This window comes from Tympanuchus pallidicinctus, unplaced genomic scaffold, assembly GCF_026119805.1.
Source record: "Tympanuchus pallidicinctus isolate F22 unplaced genomic scaffold, pur_lepc_1.0 scaffold5, whole genome shotgun sequence".
Taxonomy (NCBI): domain Eukaryota; kingdom Metazoa; phylum Chordata; class Aves; order Galliformes; family Phasianidae; genus Tympanuchus; species Tympanuchus pallidicinctus.
In genome coordinates this window covers 38,704,460-38,723,663 of record NW_026294769.1, presented here as the reverse complement: position 1 = coordinate 38,723,663, position 19,204 = coordinate 38,704,460, and the positions used below count along the sequence as shown (strand labels likewise).

The 19,204-nt window shown below is 39.2% G+C and overlaps 1 protein-coding gene across 2 annotated transcripts in view; it reads right to left on the bottom strand.

Annotated features, from left to right (window-relative positions):
• XKR4 (XK related 4) overlaps nucleotides 1–19,204 on the bottom strand; it is a 230,225-nt gene that overhangs the window by 81,302 nt on the left and 129,719 nt on the right. For both annotated transcript variants that reach the window (XR_008211064.1, XM_052703173.1), the window contains exon 2: nucleotides 11,564–11,763. Coding sequence is in view for 1 of the 2 variants with exons in the window: in XM_052703173.1 (XP_052559133.1) it covers nucleotides 11,564–11,763 (200 nt within the window). In the remaining variant the exon portion in view is untranslated. The remainder of the gene's footprint in view (nucleotides 1–11,563; nucleotides 11,764–19,204) is intronic.

Here is a 19,204-nt window from a genome sequence, read left to right as displayed (position 1 = left end):
CCCATTAATGATTGTTTTCAAACTGTATCCACTATAGGGAGAGAACAGAATGCAGTTTACCACTTTATTAACTAACACAGTATGAAAAATAACACCCATAGGGGGGAAAAAAAGAAAAAGAATTGAAATTTATTGTCATTATAATTTAGTTTGGAAAACCAAAAACTAATAAAGTATATTTAATGGGTTTTTATCCCCATTAGGTTGGGTATACTGTGAAGCCTAACACAAAAGACAGCCATTTAATGATGTTTTGCAAAACAATGTTCCTGTAAAGCCCAGTCCAGGGAGTAGTCTTTATTCCTGAAAGAAGTTTAACTGAGCCCTATGAGAAGGCTCCTGAAGGGATGACCCTTCTGTGCCAGACTGGGCCCTTTGTTTGAGTCTCATTTTTGCACAGGGTATTATTCTCTGATACTCGAGAAACTCTGAGCAAAGAACAAGAATGCAGTGGGGTATGTTTGTATACACAGTTCGTTATTCATCTAGTGTATGCGTGACCAAAAATACTAATGTCCATAAAATAATTAACAGACACTAATTTCCATAGATGACTTCATCACCTCTATTCTATCCTGTATACACCTAGACTTGAACATCATACAAGATACATTTTAATGTGTGCAGTCCTACTTTGAAATGGAACTTTTAGTTAAAATCACTCTCAACAGAACGGATTACTCTTTCAAAATGTTGGCAAAATGAGCAAATTTGCAGGTAGGTCAAAATGTACAAAATAAATAAGAGAGTTGTCACGGACCAGCAGGGAAATAGCTGAGAAAATGTTGGATCTACGTATTTGGTGTAAAGTTAGAAGTGCACATTGCCTCCCTGAAAGGACCTTTAAAGGCCTCTACATGATGAAGAATTCAAGCGAAGTCTTTGCAGCATTGTGCAGTCTTTGGGTAAGAAACAATCATGACTGAAAGTTCTCGCCGCTATATTAGACACAAGAAAGCTTTTTCTGTGCCAAGTATGCCTCACTTCTTTCCTCATCCATGAACAAAAGTACAAGTCATAGAAAATATAGTAACTCAAAGCATGAAACTCTGAGTTTGTTTCTTGGCAAATGTTCTTTTAGCACAAAATAAAGGGAGCAGAAGGATATGCCACTAACTTTCTGACATTCCCTAACAGATAAAATTCAGTGTGTAGGCAATGTATCACGCTTGCATAAACCGAATGCACTACTTGGGCTATCTTGGGTTGTCTTTATCACTCTGTATCTTAGCAGATGTGTGGAGCCACTATTAAAATTAAAACCTGTAGATGATGTGAAAGTTATTTCCCCCACTCCCCCCATTCCTCCCAGTTGTCCCACAAATAATTTATCTTCATGTTACCTCCAGGTTCATAATTATTTTTTAGCCTGGACTCACCAGAAGGGAACAGCTGATGGGATGTGCTGCAGGGCTGGCCTGCCCTCCAGGGGAAATTCAGCAGGCTGACTGGAGCCTCACAAAGATCCACAAAGCTCACAGCAAACTGGTATGGTCACTCCAGTGGGACTTTCCTTCCAGACTGGCATAATGATTTTAAGTTATTACAAAACATGTGCACAAACTTGATCTCACTTTTAAAAATACATCATTTAAAAATACATTTTTTTTTTTTTAACTTAAGTGAAGATGACATAGAATCACAGAATGGCTTGGGTTGAAAAGGACCACAATGATGATCTAGTTTCAACCCCCCTGCTATGTGCAGGGTCACCAACCACCAGACCAGGCTGCCCAGAGCCACATCCAGCCTGGCTTTGAATGACTCCATGGACAGGGCACCCACAACTTCCTTGGGCAACCTGTTCCAGTGTGTCATCACCCTATGTGTGAAAAACTTCCTGATATCTAACCTATATCTCTCCTGTCTTAGTTTAAACCATTCTCCCTTGTCCTATTACTATCCAACCTCATAAACAGTCATTACATCCACCTAATATCTTTGCTAAACGATTGATTGAGGCCTTTCAAAAGGATTGTGAAACTAACCTGGAGACATCTGTATCTGCAAATTTTGCTAGGATAGAAGAAAGGAGATGAAAAGAGTTGCACTGAAACATATGCTAAGTCTTCCTAATACTGTTTTTTATGATCTTTTCTATTAAAATGACACATGCAGATTTCATGCCAGCATGTTATGATGCCTTACTGTCATTGATTCAGAATGACCTACATGATATACTCTTCATTTTTCCTGTGATTTAATGAATGGTAAAAATGATTAATAGGCAGTGAAGCTCCACAAATATTATTTTCTGCATCACATACAAACTCATACTGGTATGCCAGTATTATGTGACCCCGTAATCTTTTTATAATTGCTTAATAGGAACTAAACAGAATCCCCACGATAAAGATACAGGCCTAAATGTAGTAAGAAAGAGAATCATCAGGAACTACAATAAAAAAAAAAAAAAAGTTAGAGGCAGATCTTCTATTATTCATGATGTTGATAGAAAAATACTTTTAGTATGCTAGAATTCCAGAGTTAAATTTGGATATGGATAGAGATATTCAAATCGTTATTATAGGGAGAAATTCTGCAGAGAACTGACTCACTATGGGAGACTTCAGTTCTGAGATACAAGTTGGAGACCAAATGCTACTGGAGACAGCTCAGATATTCTGGAGTGTGACAACTGACAGATTCTCTGACAGAAAGCAGAGATGCTTCTTTCTAAACTTAGCCACAGAAAGTTTTGAGGTTGTTACAGGACAGCTAATTGTAAAAAAAAAAAAAAAATAGCATTGGTTCAGACGAATGCTGGCCCAATTTAAACAAAATGGAGAGATAAAAATAGATCTGTAAGTCAGGCTGTGTATAAGAAATTTAAGGAAATGAGTGAAGGCCAAAGAAATTATTTGTTTAAGGACTTCTCTGGGGAGGAGATTTGGCTTTCCTTTAAGGCAAAATTCAGAAGAATTTCTAGAGCTTCAAATCCTGCCAAGGGAACACTTCTGGAAAAATTCTCTTAACCAGGTAGGTTTGTATGCAAACTCTTCTCAAAAATGATAGCTAGATAGAAATGGTAAAAGAATGATCAGCAATAAAAGTGGTGCCTTGTAGGTCAATTTTCAATAAGGGCACTTGAAACAGTGGATCAAAGACAGAACTGACAACTAGGAAATGAGAGCAGAAAGCTAATCCTGCAGTGTTATGGCAGAAATTCCAAGCTTCATGTTATCACTTAGTGGAACTAGAAAATCTCTGTTCTGCGATCTCAAAAGAGCTGTCGTATGAAATACTGCTTCTGGTGAGAAGCATCTTCAATAAATCAACCCACTCAAAATTGGTACAATGTGACAGGAAATGTGGTGCATTACACAAGTTCTGGGCTAAAACAGAACTATAATATGAATTTTAATACAAAATATCATAGCTTTAGAGCAGTTTTTAAAGAAAAATAATTGAAGATGAAGGTAAGTGTGTATTTACAAAAACAAGGTAGATCACAAGACCATGGAAAGTAACTTGATATCTTTATCTTACAACTCCTATCTTAACAAATAAAATGTAGCAAATATTTGGCAGAATACAGATTGCCAAGCTTGTGGGAAACTACTGGCAGAGTGTGAGGAGAGGAGATTGCAATTAGTAGAAAATAGCTAGGGTAGGTAAATGAACTGCATAAGAAAGACACTGCAGAATTGTGTTGAAATGCTTTTAAAAAACTCTTTGAATAGAATGAGATTACTATTACTTTGCTCAGTACTGATTACACTTGAAACCCATCTTGTCTGAATATTTCTCTTAATGACCTCAGTTATAAAAAGTAATATACTAACAAGATTTTGGGAGACATTATAAACGTAGAAAATGAAAGTGGTATGTGGAAAAGTCAGAAGGACCTTGCAGACTGGAAAAATAAAAAAAAACAAAGAGGTGAAATTGCATTATATGCATTTAGTTGCCAACAAAATTTTTTAATGTAATTGAAGACTCATCAGAGTGACATGAACTAGAAGAGCCCATGTGTTTCAAAGAATCATGAAGTAACTTGAATTAACCTGTGCAATGTCTGAGTTAACATGGAAATAAAATGCTAGCATAGCAATAGTAGAATTGTCAGTAGAAAGATAAAAAATACAGCCTGGAGTTCTCTGTACAGTCTTGGTCAGCCATATTCCCCAGTGATGAATTCAATCTGCTACTCATGAAGGCAGTCTGTGAAGATAATCAAGAAAATGAGTCTCCTATTCCCTAGTTAGGTCTGTCTATCACAATGGTCCCATCGGGTAGGAGAGAGCAGGGCAATGGCTCGTCTGGAAAGGATGCCTGTTTGGACTGGCTGGTGCCAAACAAAATGAGGAATAGCAAAGTTTGACTATTTTTCCCTCTGTGGAGGCTCTCACTTATCTTTTTTTCCTTTTTAACTTGACTGTTTTTTTCCCCACAATATTTAAAGAAAAATAATTATCCTTGATAAGTCTGCTGTTCTTTTATATTTGATTGGAATAGTTCAATGGCTCAGAAATTCTTAAAAGTCAGGACTGAAGATCAAATGGACTACATAATCACAGAAGCATCATTTCTGTAGGAAATGTATAAAATCAAGGATAATTTAAGAACAAATAGGGACAGACTACTGATGAAATTAGAAAGTCAAGAAAGCAGCAGTAGGTCTCTATCAGAGAACTACACTTCCAAGTGGCATACTGGGGACAAAAGGTATAACTAGATAGAAGTAGTTTTAAGATTCTAATCCAGTTATGAAATCGATTGCCTTCAGAAGTCTCCTCTTGTTCTATCAGAAGCATGGATGAGCTAATATGATGGCTCTACCTAATGAGTGCAATACAACATTTTAAGATTTTCAAGGGGAGCATACAGATCAGTTTAAGTCATTTGCCAAGGATTCTTTTACTCCAAGTATACCAAGCTTGTTCATCTTTGTCACTGAAAATCTGTTTTGCCAAACTGCAAGCAGATTCTGTGACTACTGCTTGCTCTGCTTTTCTTTCTCTTTGGGAAGTTCAGAAGCTGGATTGCAGTGGCGCAGAACCTTGACAGCAGAGAGAAAAGCAGTGGCAGCCTGCCCAGAACTCAAGAGCTAAACCTTATTTCCATACCAATATATATCAAATTGGATAAGAATTTCCATCAACTTTTTTTTTTTTTTTTTAATCCAAAGAGCACTGAAAATGTACACAGCACATTACACAGTAATCCAGAATTGCTGTGAAGGTCACAAAAAAGGAGAAGCTATGTAAAACGTAGCGCTGGCCTCACAGAAAAAAGCCAAACCAAACTAAAAAAAACACCAAAAACAAAAACACACCAAAAAACAAACAAAAACTCCCAAAACCTAAATGACTTTCATTTCATTGCACTGATGTGAAAAGTTTGAATTTCTGATGCACAAGGGTGAATTTTGCCAGAGGATTTTATAATGAATGACTTAACACATTATTTCCTTCAGCCAAACAAAGCTAGAACCTGTCAACCATGTCACAAACTACCAGTGAGATCCCAAAATTCTGTTCAGCTCAGGCAGTAGCAGTGACCTGTCTGGAGTAGAAAGACTTGAGAGTGATTCTTGGTAGCACTGTGGATTTTTGTATGCACCATCAGTGTTTCATACACAGTGCTGGGTTTCCAGCAGAGCTGGTAGAAACTGGGAAAACAGTTGGCCAGTGAGATCTCATGGAAACAAAATTCCAGCAGAATTCAGTGGCTCTGTGATTGTGTGGTAACTTTAACAAAATTTGATTAATTTATTAATTGTACTCATTTTGCTTGCGCACTACTGTCACTCTATTTTAAGAACTTTGATTAGACTTTGATTAAACTTTGATAGAGACTTTGATTAATAGAACTGTATGGAAAAGCCAGAACAAACCCCCAGGGGCTGATGGAGAAAAAAAAAATAGTTAAGTGCTGACTAGCAAGCATAATTTGCAGTAATATGCAGTAAACAGGAATGAGAAACTAATCTATAATTTAAACAATGCTTTAATTAATAAAGCATGAATAAAGAAGTCTGTGGTAAATGCAGGGAGGAATCTTGTCTATCTGCTCATCTATGAGTAGCTAGAACATCTTGAACGTCCTTGAATAAGACATTAAGACATAACTCTGCTAACACATAGGAGTCCCAACCAGGCAATCGTCAGGCTTGTATGTTTGCTTATTTTCACAAATTTTAAGATAGGGAGTCTTTCTAAAATCAAGTGGCATAATGAGGAAACCCAAGGAAATAAAAGGAAAAGGCCCAAGGATGTTTGCCATTCTGAGGGAGTGATTCCAAAATGAGGTGACATGGGAAGGGACTGACTCGCACGACACCACATAACCTCTATGAGCTGAATGGCACATTTCTGCCCCTGGGAGTCCAACTGCATCCTGCTGCGACCCAATCAAGCAAACAATGGAGAAAAGTGCCTGGGTGGGGTCCACCAGTGTGCAGCCATGAGAATGCCAATGATATGCTCACACAACCTGTGTGAGCTGCCAGGCAGGAGTTTCCATCATTAAAGTGAAGATTTATAATTGCGGCCTGCAGGCTGGTTGGCCTAAAGTGGTGATGGAATAACTCCCTAAGCCAGTTTGCCAATCCAGTTCTGTCAATTTTTCTGTCAACCCATGGACCTGTCAAGTCAGTACAGCAATGCAGCTGTGTGTGGTTGTGTGTGGTCATTATGATGGATGTCCAGAGATCCAAACAAAGAAAAACGTGATGGCCTTCAGACTGATCTCACTCTGTAGACAGTCTATGGCAGTTTACTGTGGAAGAGCATGAAGATACTAGTTATTTATTAAGCTGCTTGAAAGGTAGGCGCATTTTAAAGGGAATTATGCATAGTCTAATGAATTTATTGGGTAGTTCTGTAATCCAAACACTTTCAACTTTGGTATTCTAGCTGTCTGTGATTTGAAAAAAACAAAGATCCAGTGAAGGACCTGGGTGCCCAGCCCTGGGAACAGAACTGAAAACATGGAGCAAAGGACCCAGGTCTACATGGAATCTCAGGTGATCAGTGTAGGCTTGCAGTGAGATTGTTTAGATCGTCCTGATCTCTGGCATATTAGTGTTAGACTATATTTAGTAAATGAGCTATCTCATTTGCAAGCAACTTTACACACTTCTGTCCACATATACTTATGCAAATGGATATAGGATGAGCATCAGTTGTTTCTGTGAACTTTCTGCCACTGCCCCCCACACACGCAGAGCTGCCTCATTCTTCACCAAGAATAAGGCTGGTGCAGCTACTGACTCCCACCATGAATCTTCTTAGATTACTTTTCTACAGAATAATTAAGACAGAGAAGGAGAGAAAAAAAAAAGCAATGCAGTTTGGAGGTGCTGCCAGCTCAGCAGAGAAACTGCTGTGGGAGTGCTGTGCACAGAGCACATGAAGGAAAAGGTAGGGGAACAGACTCCCACAAGGAAAAGACTGAGAAATTACTTATTTTGTAGGCACTTCTTCTAGACAGTAGATATTTCTTCAAATGCAGAGGACCAGAGTGGAAAAGATAGAGGCAATAGGTAAAATGAAGGAGAGGAGATTAGCAGAGTTCCAGCATCATAACTAAATTATTTTCCTTGAAAAATTAGTGCTAAGAAATCATCTGTTTTCTACATAATGCATTTTACTCCTTCCTCTGTGGGACAGATCTGATTGCAGGCAGAATAAGACAGACCATTTCCTCTAATTTTGAAAGTTTTAAGAAAATCTTAAAGAAATCAGATTTGAAATAATAAGTGTGAGAACTTGATACCATTTTATCAATACTCAGATTTCTCTGGATACCAATGCAAAAGAGAAAAGCCATTCCTTCACGACTGTTTACAGCCTCCGGTCTAAGCAATACATTGCTGCAGCAGTCACGATACAGCGATACGCAAGTTGTTTTTTTTATTCATGCTTAGTGTGTCCATGCAAGCACACCTCGTGATACATCCTCTGGACTTTTGAAATGGCCCTCACTGCAATGTATGAAAAACTGAAGAGGAAGGGTTTCATGTGCACTACCCAGTGTTCTTGATCTCCATAAAACCAAGGGCCACTAAGATGATGAGAGGGCTGGAGCACCTCTCCTATGAGGAAAGGTTTAGGGAACTGGGCTTTTTTAGCGTGAAGAAGAGAAGGCTTTGTGGAGACCTCACCGTGGCCTTCCAGTACTTGAAGGGAGCATATGAGCAGGAAGGTGAACGACTGTTTACATGGATCAATAGTGACAGGACAAGGGGGAATGGTTTTAAACTAAGACGGGAGATATAGGTTAGATATTAGGAGGAAGTTTTTTTTTACACAGAGGGTGGTGACGCACTGGAACAGGTTGCCCAAGGAGGTTGTGGATGCCCCAGCCCTGGAGGCATTCAAGGCCAGGCTGGATGTGGTTCTCAGCAGCCTGGTCTGGTGGTTGGTGACCCTGCACACAGCAGGGGGGTTGAAACTAGGTGATCATTGTGGTCCTTTTCAACGCAGGCCATTCTATGATCCTATGACTTAACGCATATATCTGTATGTATTTTTATCTTGGTTAGCAGGGGTTAATAACTGACAGAATCAGTCAAACACACCTATTGAACACTCTTAACACAAGAGGGAAATCTACAGCCATTCTGTATTGTCCTTCTGAAAATTAAGCTATTTTTGTGCATTCTGAAGGGAATAAATGCAATTTCATAAATAAAATATTTAACAGTTTCTCTTGTGGTCATTAATGGCTCGATATTAAAAAAAACCCTGCTTAGACACCAAAGTATTTCCAGTATCATTCACTCCCTGTGCCAAATTTATGGTTTGTGATGGAAGCATACTTTCAAGAAGGTGAACCAGTGATCTTGGCACTTAACAATTATCACCATAATTCATTTTTGTGAGTGAGAAGGCTATAGGATCAAAATAACAAAAAGCAAACACCATTCCCTAAACAAAGAAAACCGATCCAAACCTCTCTTTGTTGATTCATTTTAGGAATCTCTGTATCAGGCTCAGTGAGCGGACAAGGAGCTGAAGTGCGTATGGTGTAGCTAGGCCTTTTTAAACACATAGCTGAATCAAGAGAGAATTTATCCTCTCCTTATGCAACCTCACAGCAAATCTGCCATCCTATCATTCAGTGCATTATCTTCAACATTTCTTCAAAAGAAGCACAGAAAATAAAGAAAGGATTTTCACAGCTGGCAATGTACTAAAATATAATAACTTTCACCAGGAGAATATAATGGAACTGCTGTTTAAGAAAATGCTACAAACTTGTTTAATTTTCTTAGTTTTTTAAAGTGGAAACTTTTCTCCTTCGATGATGGAAGAGAATGGGGGAAAAGAGAATCAGTAAATATTTTCACCCTTCACAGCTGAAATAAATATTATAGTTTTATCTGTTTCAGGTTTCCAATAGAGATTTCAGAGTTGATTAGAGCTTTCAGGAACAATCTAGGCCTTCTAAATTGAAGTATTCCAGGTTTTCTTTAATTGACAACCGCTTATATAGTACATCACAGGCTTAGTGCCTACTCACCAGCCACATTTCTCATAGATCTGTTATTGCACAAAAATGAGTGTGAGAGGCCTTCTGTATTAATAGTTTATGAAGATACTTCAATTACAGCTGACCATAGAGTATTCTCGCTATATTCTTCTCCTGAGCCTCTCTCTGGAGTCTCTTTTTCTGGAGGGCCAAAGCTTCCTGAAGTGATAATACAATCTCCTGAAAAATAATGATTTGGACGTGGTGTGGGGCAGCACCATTTTGAGAAATAGCTGTAAGAAGTGCTTAGGCAACCCAATTTGTACAGAGCACCAACTAATAAAAGTCTAAACTCTGGCTTTCTATTCCCCTTAAGGTGACAGAGTTTTAGATCTAAAGAAACAAAACAAACAAACAAAAAAAACCAACAAAAACACACACAGGAAGAAGGATAGCCTGTATTAGACATCAGTTCAAAGAGGAATAAATGAAAAAAAGTCTGATTTATCCACAGGAAGCTGTCCAGGATCAAGGTTTTCAGTCACCTACTTTATTCCCAGTTCCTTTTCTTCTAATCAGTCTCACTGCACGTTACTCGCAATGAACTAACAAGATGAAGAACTTCCTGGAGCAAGGTGCTGCAACAGTTCAGTTCAGTACAAAGGCACTTTCCTTCCTCTGTCCTTCCTTCTTTCTGCTCTTCAGTCTCTCATGATATTTGTGTTACCTTCTGGATCCCAAGTTCTTACTCACTTGCCAATAATTTCTGCCCACATGCAGCCATAACACAAAACATTAGTGCAATACGAAAGACAAGCTGTCAGATACCCCAAGGTAGAATCAAAAAAGAAGCAGAGAAGGAGTTATTTCTATATCTGTATCGCTGATTGACAAGCCCTGTAGAAGGACATGTGCATGCATTTACCATTTTGAAGAAGTAATCATGCTTGCTGAAAGCATCAGCCTTAGGAAGAATCATAGAATCACAGAATCACAAGGTTGGAAATGACCTGCAAGATCATGTAGTCCAACTGTCCATTGCTGCCACAAGTCTCTAAACCATCTCTTGTAGCTCCTCATCCAGACACATCTTGAACACTGCCAGGGATGGCGACTCCACCACCTCCCTGGGCAGCCATTCCAGTGCCTGACCACTCTCTGAGAGAAATGGTTCCTCCTTATGTCTAATTCAAACCTCCTCTGGTACAACTTGCGGCCATTTCCTTGGGTCCTGTTTGTTGCCTGGCAGAAGAAGCCAAACCCCTTCTCATCACATCCTCCCTTCAGGAAGTTGTAGAGTGCAATGAAGTCTCCCCTGAGCCTCCTCTTCTAAACAATCCCAGCTCCCTTAGCTGCTCCTCATAAGACTTGTGCTCCAGACCCCTTGCCAGTTTTGTTGCCCTTCTCTGGACACTTTTGAAGGCCTCAATGTCTTTCTTATGGTGAGGGGCCCAAAATGAACACCGTACTCAAGGTGCCGGCCTCACCAGTGTTGAGTACGGGGGGTGATTACCTCCCTGCTCCTGATGGCCACACTATTTCCCATGTAGAAACCCATAGCTTGAAGGAATTAGTGCTCTTGTAATGCTCAGCAGCTAACTTGTATTATTTCAGATAAACGTGGCTGAGAACTGATGGATACTTATTCCCCAGACACCAGCATTTTTTTCTCAGAATATCTGCTTTCTTCTTGCATAATGCCATATGAAAGTCATTTCTAGAGTTTGGAGCTTTTTGAAGGTTCACAAGAAAAAGCAGAGGGAGAAGAGCGCTGCCCTGAGCAATGCAGTCTTAACATTGTCCTAGTGGATAATCAGAAGAGCTCTTCAATTACAAGACTGCATAGAAAGAAAGCACTGTAAATCCTACCCACTACCCAGGGCAATAAGAAATGGTAAAAAAAAAACAAAACAAAACCCCAAACAACAACAAACAAACAACGAAACAACACCAACAGTACAGGCTTTCTCGACAAGTCATAGTTAACAGCTTAATGGAAGCTAGTAGACAAGATTTGCACTTCATGAAAGGAGTATGAGGCACACAGCAGTTTGAAATGTGCATAAATTACCTCCTCCTATCTTGCAGGAAGAATTGCATCTTCCTAAAATGCTAAAAGCAAGTAGATTAAATGAACTCCTACCTTGGAGAGCCTGGAGTGTACGAGTCTGTACAACAATACAGAGCTGCAGGACCAGCTGTGGTGCACTTTCCAGAAACGTGGCTAGCAAATGCAGCATACTCACATCTGCATACTCATACACCATTTTCCAATAAAACCGCCATCTGTCATTCTCTCCACTCTGTCGACTCCGGATACCCAAGTATATAGTGTGGAAATACCTGGAAATAAAAGAGAGAAATTATAGAAATGCAGAATGATATTTTACAGGTAACAGTTTTGCTCAAAAATCATTTATATTTAGTTATTTTGCTCAAAAATAACCTGTATTTTCCCAATGCACTTCAATGTTCTGAACATTTATTTAAAAGGAATATCATACTGTAATTTGTAATAGTTGATGTGATAATAGTAAACTGAACTGAGGACAAGATTTGCCTTTATAAAACTGTTTACAAAGCTTAGCATTATATACACATACATTTGTTAAATAGTACCTCTTTCACAGACCCAATTTTCTGAACAGAAATGTAGGGGAGATAAATTGATTATGTGGTCTCCCTTGGAGCTTTTTCAAATAACGGTAGGAAAAAAAACCTGATTCTGTGATGGCCTCTACTCAGAAACTGCAAAGAGCAGAGTCCAGGTCTGTGGAGCTCTGTGTGGACTTGGAAGACCACCAAGGCCAAGCCTTGCTATGGATGAGCTCCTGATTCTTCACAGGTCTAGAGTTTACTATTACTATGTTTCAGATACAGTCGAATGCATACTGATTTTTCTCATGGATTGACTATTGTAGAAAGACAGATCCATCAGCAAGTTCCTATTTTAGGAGGAGTGTAGATCTGGCTATGAGTCGCCTTGGTGATGAGAACTAGCTCACTATGACTGCTTCTGTGCAGCAGCAGGGAGCACCAGCAGGAGCCAGGAGCCCAACAATTGTGGTTGTAATTGACAGATAAGGGAATTAATAAGTTGTTGAATCATAGAATGCATGGACAGGGTTGCCAACCACTGGATCAGGCTGCTCAGGGCCCCATTCAACCTGGCTGTGAATACCTTCAGGCATGGAACATTCATAACTTCTCTGGGCAGTCTGTGCCAATGCCTCACCAGCCTCTGAGTAATGAATTTGCTCCTAACATCTAACCTTAATTTCCCCTCTTTTAGTTTAAAGCTATTCCCCTTGTCCTACCACTATCAGATGGTGTAAAAGTTAGACTCTCTCAGGTTTATAAGCTCCTTTCAAATACTGAAAGGCCACAACGAGGTCTCCACAAAACCTTTTCTTCTCCGAGCTGAAGAAGCTCAACTCCCTCATCGTTTCTTCATAGGAGAGGTGTTCCAGCTCTCTAGTGGGCAAAAAGTATGTGTCAGCTCTGATGGCCTGTTCAAGCAACCGGAGAAATATCTGGCCATCAGCCAACAACATAGATTTCAGTGGATGCCAGAGCACTGATCTGTTTTAGAAAGCAAGGGATATCCTATGACAGCATGCCACCTGGCTGCTGGGATGCTTTCCACGATCCTTGAAGAGCCTGCAGTGGTCTCCTGAGACACGGGCCATAGCACGACGATCACTCTGCGTGGCCACTGGTCTGCCCTTCTGCTCTCTAACCTGTCAGGTGTGGGGCAGGAGCTGAAGGAAAGAGAAAATCTGCTTCATAGGAGGCTTTTTATCTTGTTATTCTGTCAGAAAATCTGGACTCCCACTCTGCTCCTACAAACATAGTTTGTAATAATAATTGAGGCTAGCTGAAAAAACAGTCTAACTTAATGAAAAGTTTTCAAGATTAACATACTGTCCTTTCTCTCTCTGACTCTGCTACATCGTGGACCTGAAGTAATTTCTTATGATATTTTGATCTTTTTAATTATTTTCACAGCCTTTTTTAAAGCAAAACTGTATTTCCTAATAAGGACACATTTAACAAATTTTAACAACTTCTCAATTGGTTAAGATACAGCATTCCAGCATTTCTCCTTCTTCTCATATGCTTTCATCATAAAATCCTTCTCACACCTAGTAGAGCACAGTGAGTTGTGAGGACTATATGTATCAGCTGCCTGTAACCTTTTGTTCTAATCAGTCCTAACTCCAGAAGTACCTGGGTACTCTGACTGACAGAAGAACCCAGGGTTCAGCTGCCCCAGCAGAGAATAAGTGCCCAACAGACCCTCGTACCCAATGTACACATCGGAGCAACAGCTTCACTCAGGAACATACATCAAACAAAACCAGGGAGCACCACAGAGCTCATACCTGAGCCAGCAACACTTCTACTGACAACACAAATCACAGCAATAGAAAAACAAAAAACATTAAAAATCAAATTTAAATTAAAACTGCATCAGTTGGCTCTGAATATATAGGAGTTTCTTTGTTGTTGTTTGTTTGTTTTTACAGTTTTGCTAGCAGAGTCCTTTCAACACCTAAGTTTTTGGTTGCAACTGATTTAGTTATTCCTAGGTCTTTAGAGTCCTGCATCACAACAGGAACAGACAAGATTTGCATGCTGTTCTGCAGTTTGTGTTTTGTGGGTTGTTTTGTTTTGGCCTGATTCATATGTACTTCCAAGGGGCACACCTGAGAAGAGCGCACTTAGTGGGGCAGACAGCCTCTTCAGCATCCTTCTTTTGAGATATCCCTGACCCTTGCTATAAATATCTAAAGTAGCTTTGTCTGCTGAAGGTTGTGCCAAGAAGCTCTAACCCTGCCAACGGAGCCATCTGCAACTTCAGTTTTACAGCATTTGTGCAAAAAATACTCTTCCTATTAGGAAAATGACATGCTGTGCCAGGCAACATCCCTTAGGGTTCTTCACCTGCTCTGCAGAGTGGTTGTGCATGGCAAATACGTTGTGATTAATGAACCCTTATGGAAATATTTCCTCTCCCATTGCACTTTATTGTGAAACATTGGCAGTGAGTTATTGGGGACTGGGGAGTCATTGCTCTTTGTCTACTTTACTTTCTGCAATTTAGACAAGAGGCAGGGGAAGAAGATACTTTCTCTTTTTACACACTAGGGACCAAATTTCAGCCCAGGGTGTTTATTTCTGTCCCATCAATTTTGGCCAAATTGCTGGCTAAAATGAGCATTTACACACATAATTACTGTCACTGATTTATCGGCATAATCAGGTGATTAGACAGCTAAACATCCTCATTTGCATCCACAATTAATTGCACCAGCAATTGATGTTATGTGTGCAAATTAGCAGTTATTAAAATAAAAAGATTGTTTCATAAAATGCTTCATATATCAAAGACACTTTATACCCACGGTTAAATTTTAAAAAAAGAAGAGAAAGTTCTTTTCTTGTTGGGGTTTCCAAATATAGTTTAGAATGTGTCATTATTGCAGTGCTATTATATATATATATGCATTATGTAATTGCATTTTAGACACTGTTACTGAAGTCCTATTGTCAGGATATGCTATAAATGCTATGCAGACACACTCAAAGGCAGTTCCTGTCCTGAAGAGTTGTTTTCATTCTCGTCGTCTGGTATCATTCTAGTGGAGCTCACATTTCTCCTGAGTTCAAGCTGTGGCCAGTACACTCACATTCAAGCAATATATAAGAAGGACTCATGACAGCTCTGGCTTTGAAACTATCTTAGGTTGGTTGTGGAGCACGCTGCTCAAACATGAAGTTTCAGACGCGTTATTATTCAGTGGTGATTATATCTTAAGACCTAAACTTCGGACGTATGCAGTTCCCTACAAATAGACAAAAACTGCCTACACATTTCCCCAAAAATCATTTAATTGACAAGAAAATAAATGACAAGAAATGATTAAGTGAGAGCACTAGAGGGAGAAAGGAAGAATGGGAACTACAGCAACAATACTGCTATCTAGGAAAGCAACTACTTCATCTAGTAAGTCAAGATTGTTATGTTTGCAGAGAAAATCTTAAGTAATAGAGTTTCCTAAAGCTAGAGAAAGTTAGAAGACTAAAAAATTGCTACCAGAAAGTTATATCAGATATTTTAAATTTTTTTTCCTTCCTCTGAAGCCAGAGCACTGCTTAGCTTGTCAACCATATGGGCAAGCTTACTACTCAGCATGAAGAGAAGGGAGTAGGAAGTAATACTATATTCCTAATAATCAGATGACAACATATATATTGCTCTTTGAGAATTGATGCCTTTTTTACTCTCAGGAGGAGAGAGAGAATGCTTCAGCATGTGATTGCTTTAATTTATTTCAGTATATCATAAGACATGGTATATATTCCATTGATTTCAGGGTTATGATTTATATCTGGGACAAGATCTTGAATGACATTCTTTTTCCATTATATTAATGAAGGAAGGCAGTAAAGTCAAAAGCAAACAAAAAAGCAGGTTAATCCCTGTTTTGTCTACAAAAAGTGTTCATGATGTAAGCCAAACAGAAAGAAAAAGTCACCTATATTTGTAGCTGTGGAAAAAATTCTGTACTGTGGATAGATCAATTCATTCTCATGAAAAGCTGGCTCTCCAGAGTTTCAAAAATCAAGAATTCTCATTTTGCTCCAGGTTTCCATCCTAAACTTGATGAGAGGTCAGCTTTGAGTGAGATATCTACATTTAAAATACATCTAGTGACATTTTAATTGCATAATTAAAGCATGCCCAATTGTGCATTTAATTGAGATGTGGTAGTGTAATTATATGATAATACTAAATATTTATAGGAGTGCTTTCCAAGTTTAAAGGGCTTTACAAACAGTAGTTGATTAACTAGGATACGTGTAAATAGTCTGACAGGATTCACAGCCCAGGAATTGGCAGCTAACCAACCTAAAACCTTCCTGGGAGAGCAAGGTATAGCATTCACACAAACTCAAAACCAGGTGTGGTTCTCTAAACCAATAATGGGAATGAATTGTCCCTATCTGGTTTGCAAACAAATTTTCCCTTCTTTCTCCCTTGTTTTAAGGAATGTGTTTGTCTTGAATACTCCCATCCAGATAATACTCCCTCAGCTCTTGCTCCAGTACAAGGCAGACAAAGAAACCTCCCAAATACCTTGCGAACAGGAGTCAATTCCTCAGATCTCAGTTATTCTAGAAGAGAGAACTGAGAAGGACATGAAAACCAAATCCTGATTGCTTGTGGACCTGTTCCCTTGAGTGCAGAACTGATCTCACTGCCCATGGTTCGGCTTCATCAAGGTCTTTCAGTCTGCTGAGCTACTCTGGGATTCGATCCCAAATGTTGCCATTTGTCCTCACTTCCTTTCTTCCAGCTGCACATTTTATTGTACATCTATAGCTAGAAATTGAGATTAAGAATAGTTATATTCAGTAGCTCTTTGTTTAGACAGTGTGGGCAAGCATGGGCATGCACAAGCATACAGCCATATGCAAGCCCAGTCTGGTTATGGCTCTGAGCAATTCTTGCTACAGATTTTCATGTTAATGAAACCATCCATCTGATGGTAATACACGCAGCTCTGGAAAAAAGCCTTCAGTTTAGAAGTGTCAAAGATTATATTGCTACCATGTGCTTCATCTAAAAAGTCCTTAGGATGATACACATGAATGAGAAGCCATTTGCATTCTTTGGAAAGAATGGAAATGTTCTGATTTCATGCCTCATGTAGTCCATATTTATTACAATTGCCTAAATCAGTAGAGGACATTTGCTTATGTTACATAATCTACTGAAACATTTGTGAGAAGATCAAAAACCATTACTGGCTAGCTGCAGCAATCCAAGATGCTTATTCTGATGTCTGATTCACCGTGGTATCAAACAGGTCATTAAACAATTTAGCCATACCATGAACAATTGCTCCTTTTGTGTTTGAGGTGAGGAGAATAAAAATCACAATTGAAGAGCTTAAAAAAAAGTAGAATAAACAGCAATTCAGATAAGTGGTATTTTCTTCTGTTGCCTAGTTACCAGAAAAAACTTAACTGTATTTGTATCTCAACAGTATTTGTTGTGTTAAATAACAGATTGTTCTGTTTTGCTTCTTATTAGGTAAGCATGGGTTTGCTTTCTTATTAGGTAAGCATGAATACATAAAAAAAGTTTATTTAGCAGCAATGCTTACTTTCTTATCAGAACATTCTAATGCTTATTCTTTTTGCTCCGAAGAAAGGGATAAATCAGTTCAGTTTTAATTCCCTTTTCCAGGAAGGTACAAGCCGTAACAGCCAGTTCTTAATTTTCCAATCAAATTATTTTTTGATGGCAGCATTAAGGTTTAATGTGCAAAGGGAAACCACAATACATCCTGTAGCACAGCAGTGACCAAAGCTTGTCCAACCAAGCATGGATCTGGCAATTTACCAGCAGCCAAATGTATGGGCTTAATTTAGTTTAAATTATGAGTGCAGCATCTTCACCTGTGTCACTGAGATGAGATCCACATGAGGACAGATCCTAATGGGGAATATTTCATCATAAAAACTGTTAAAAGCCTTATTTCCAGAACATACCTACATTATCAAAAATAAAACCAACCCCCCACTTCTTGTATTTAATTTCCCCTTGAAGCATTAAGATTTCAGTGAAATATCTCCTTTAATACAAAGCAAAACACTTTATAGGCATAAACAAAGTGATTACATCCCTCTCATTACAACCACTAAAGCATTCTGCAGCATATTCCATGACTGGGTGATCCTTCCCAAATGGCCATGACTAATAGCAGCATTTAATGGCCATCTGAATTTTCATGGCTACCTGAATTAATCAAATGTGACCAGTCAACCCCAGCACCCCTCCTTATCTGACAAGGCCAAACTGTGGACATGCAGTATGTGAAGTGCTGGTATAGGGAGATGGTAGAAGTGGGTGTGATGAAATGTGAGTTTAATAAGGAACAGACAAAATGACAAAAGGAAACCCAACATTAGTGCATTTTCTTCACTACGTACCATGGGCCAGAATACAAAATGAAAATGAAGAAACAAAGTGAGAAAAATTTACAGCCTGCTATACATCTTCAGACCAGTTGTTGCTACTGATGCTATGTAACAGCCACTTTTTCTATTTTAATCAGAGACTAGCATTTAGGTATTTAGCAAGCTAACAGCTTCTACTCATGTAGGTGCTCATGTTTCCTGTATTACAGCACACACCTATGTGCTCTTTAACCACAGTGTCTGCTTCATCAAAAGCTGATGAAATTGTTATGAGCCCCTGAGGCCTCTTGGTTTCCACTACTGGGAAATACAGGAGTTTCCTATATTTTACTAAGGATGCAGCCCTAGAATCAGTTGCCTGTGTGAGAGCACATCCCTAGGGACAAGAGGCTTCCTAAATGAACACAGAGCAAGACCAGAGAAAGCAAAGATCCATGTTCTGTATTCCCTGAGAAGCCAAAGGCTGTCTCTTTGTGTCAGAAGAGTCCACGCAGGCTTCCTAGATCAGCAACACTTACTCAAATTCATTAGGGAAACATGGCTTTGTCGGTTAATGCAGGGGCACTTTGAATAGCTAAATCCAGTTCCTGACTCCTCTTCAGCCTCCCTCTGAGTTTCTTTACTTTCTACAGACTGAAGGGCTTTTCAGGCTTCTACATGGAAACCCCTGTCTCTTGCCTTTACTCTTGTAAAGAAATGGGCATAGCTGGACAGCAGTGCCTCTGACTTCTTCTAAGCACTGGCTAGCAAGTGTGTTTTCCAGTCCTCCAAAAAGCAGCTGTGCGGCACC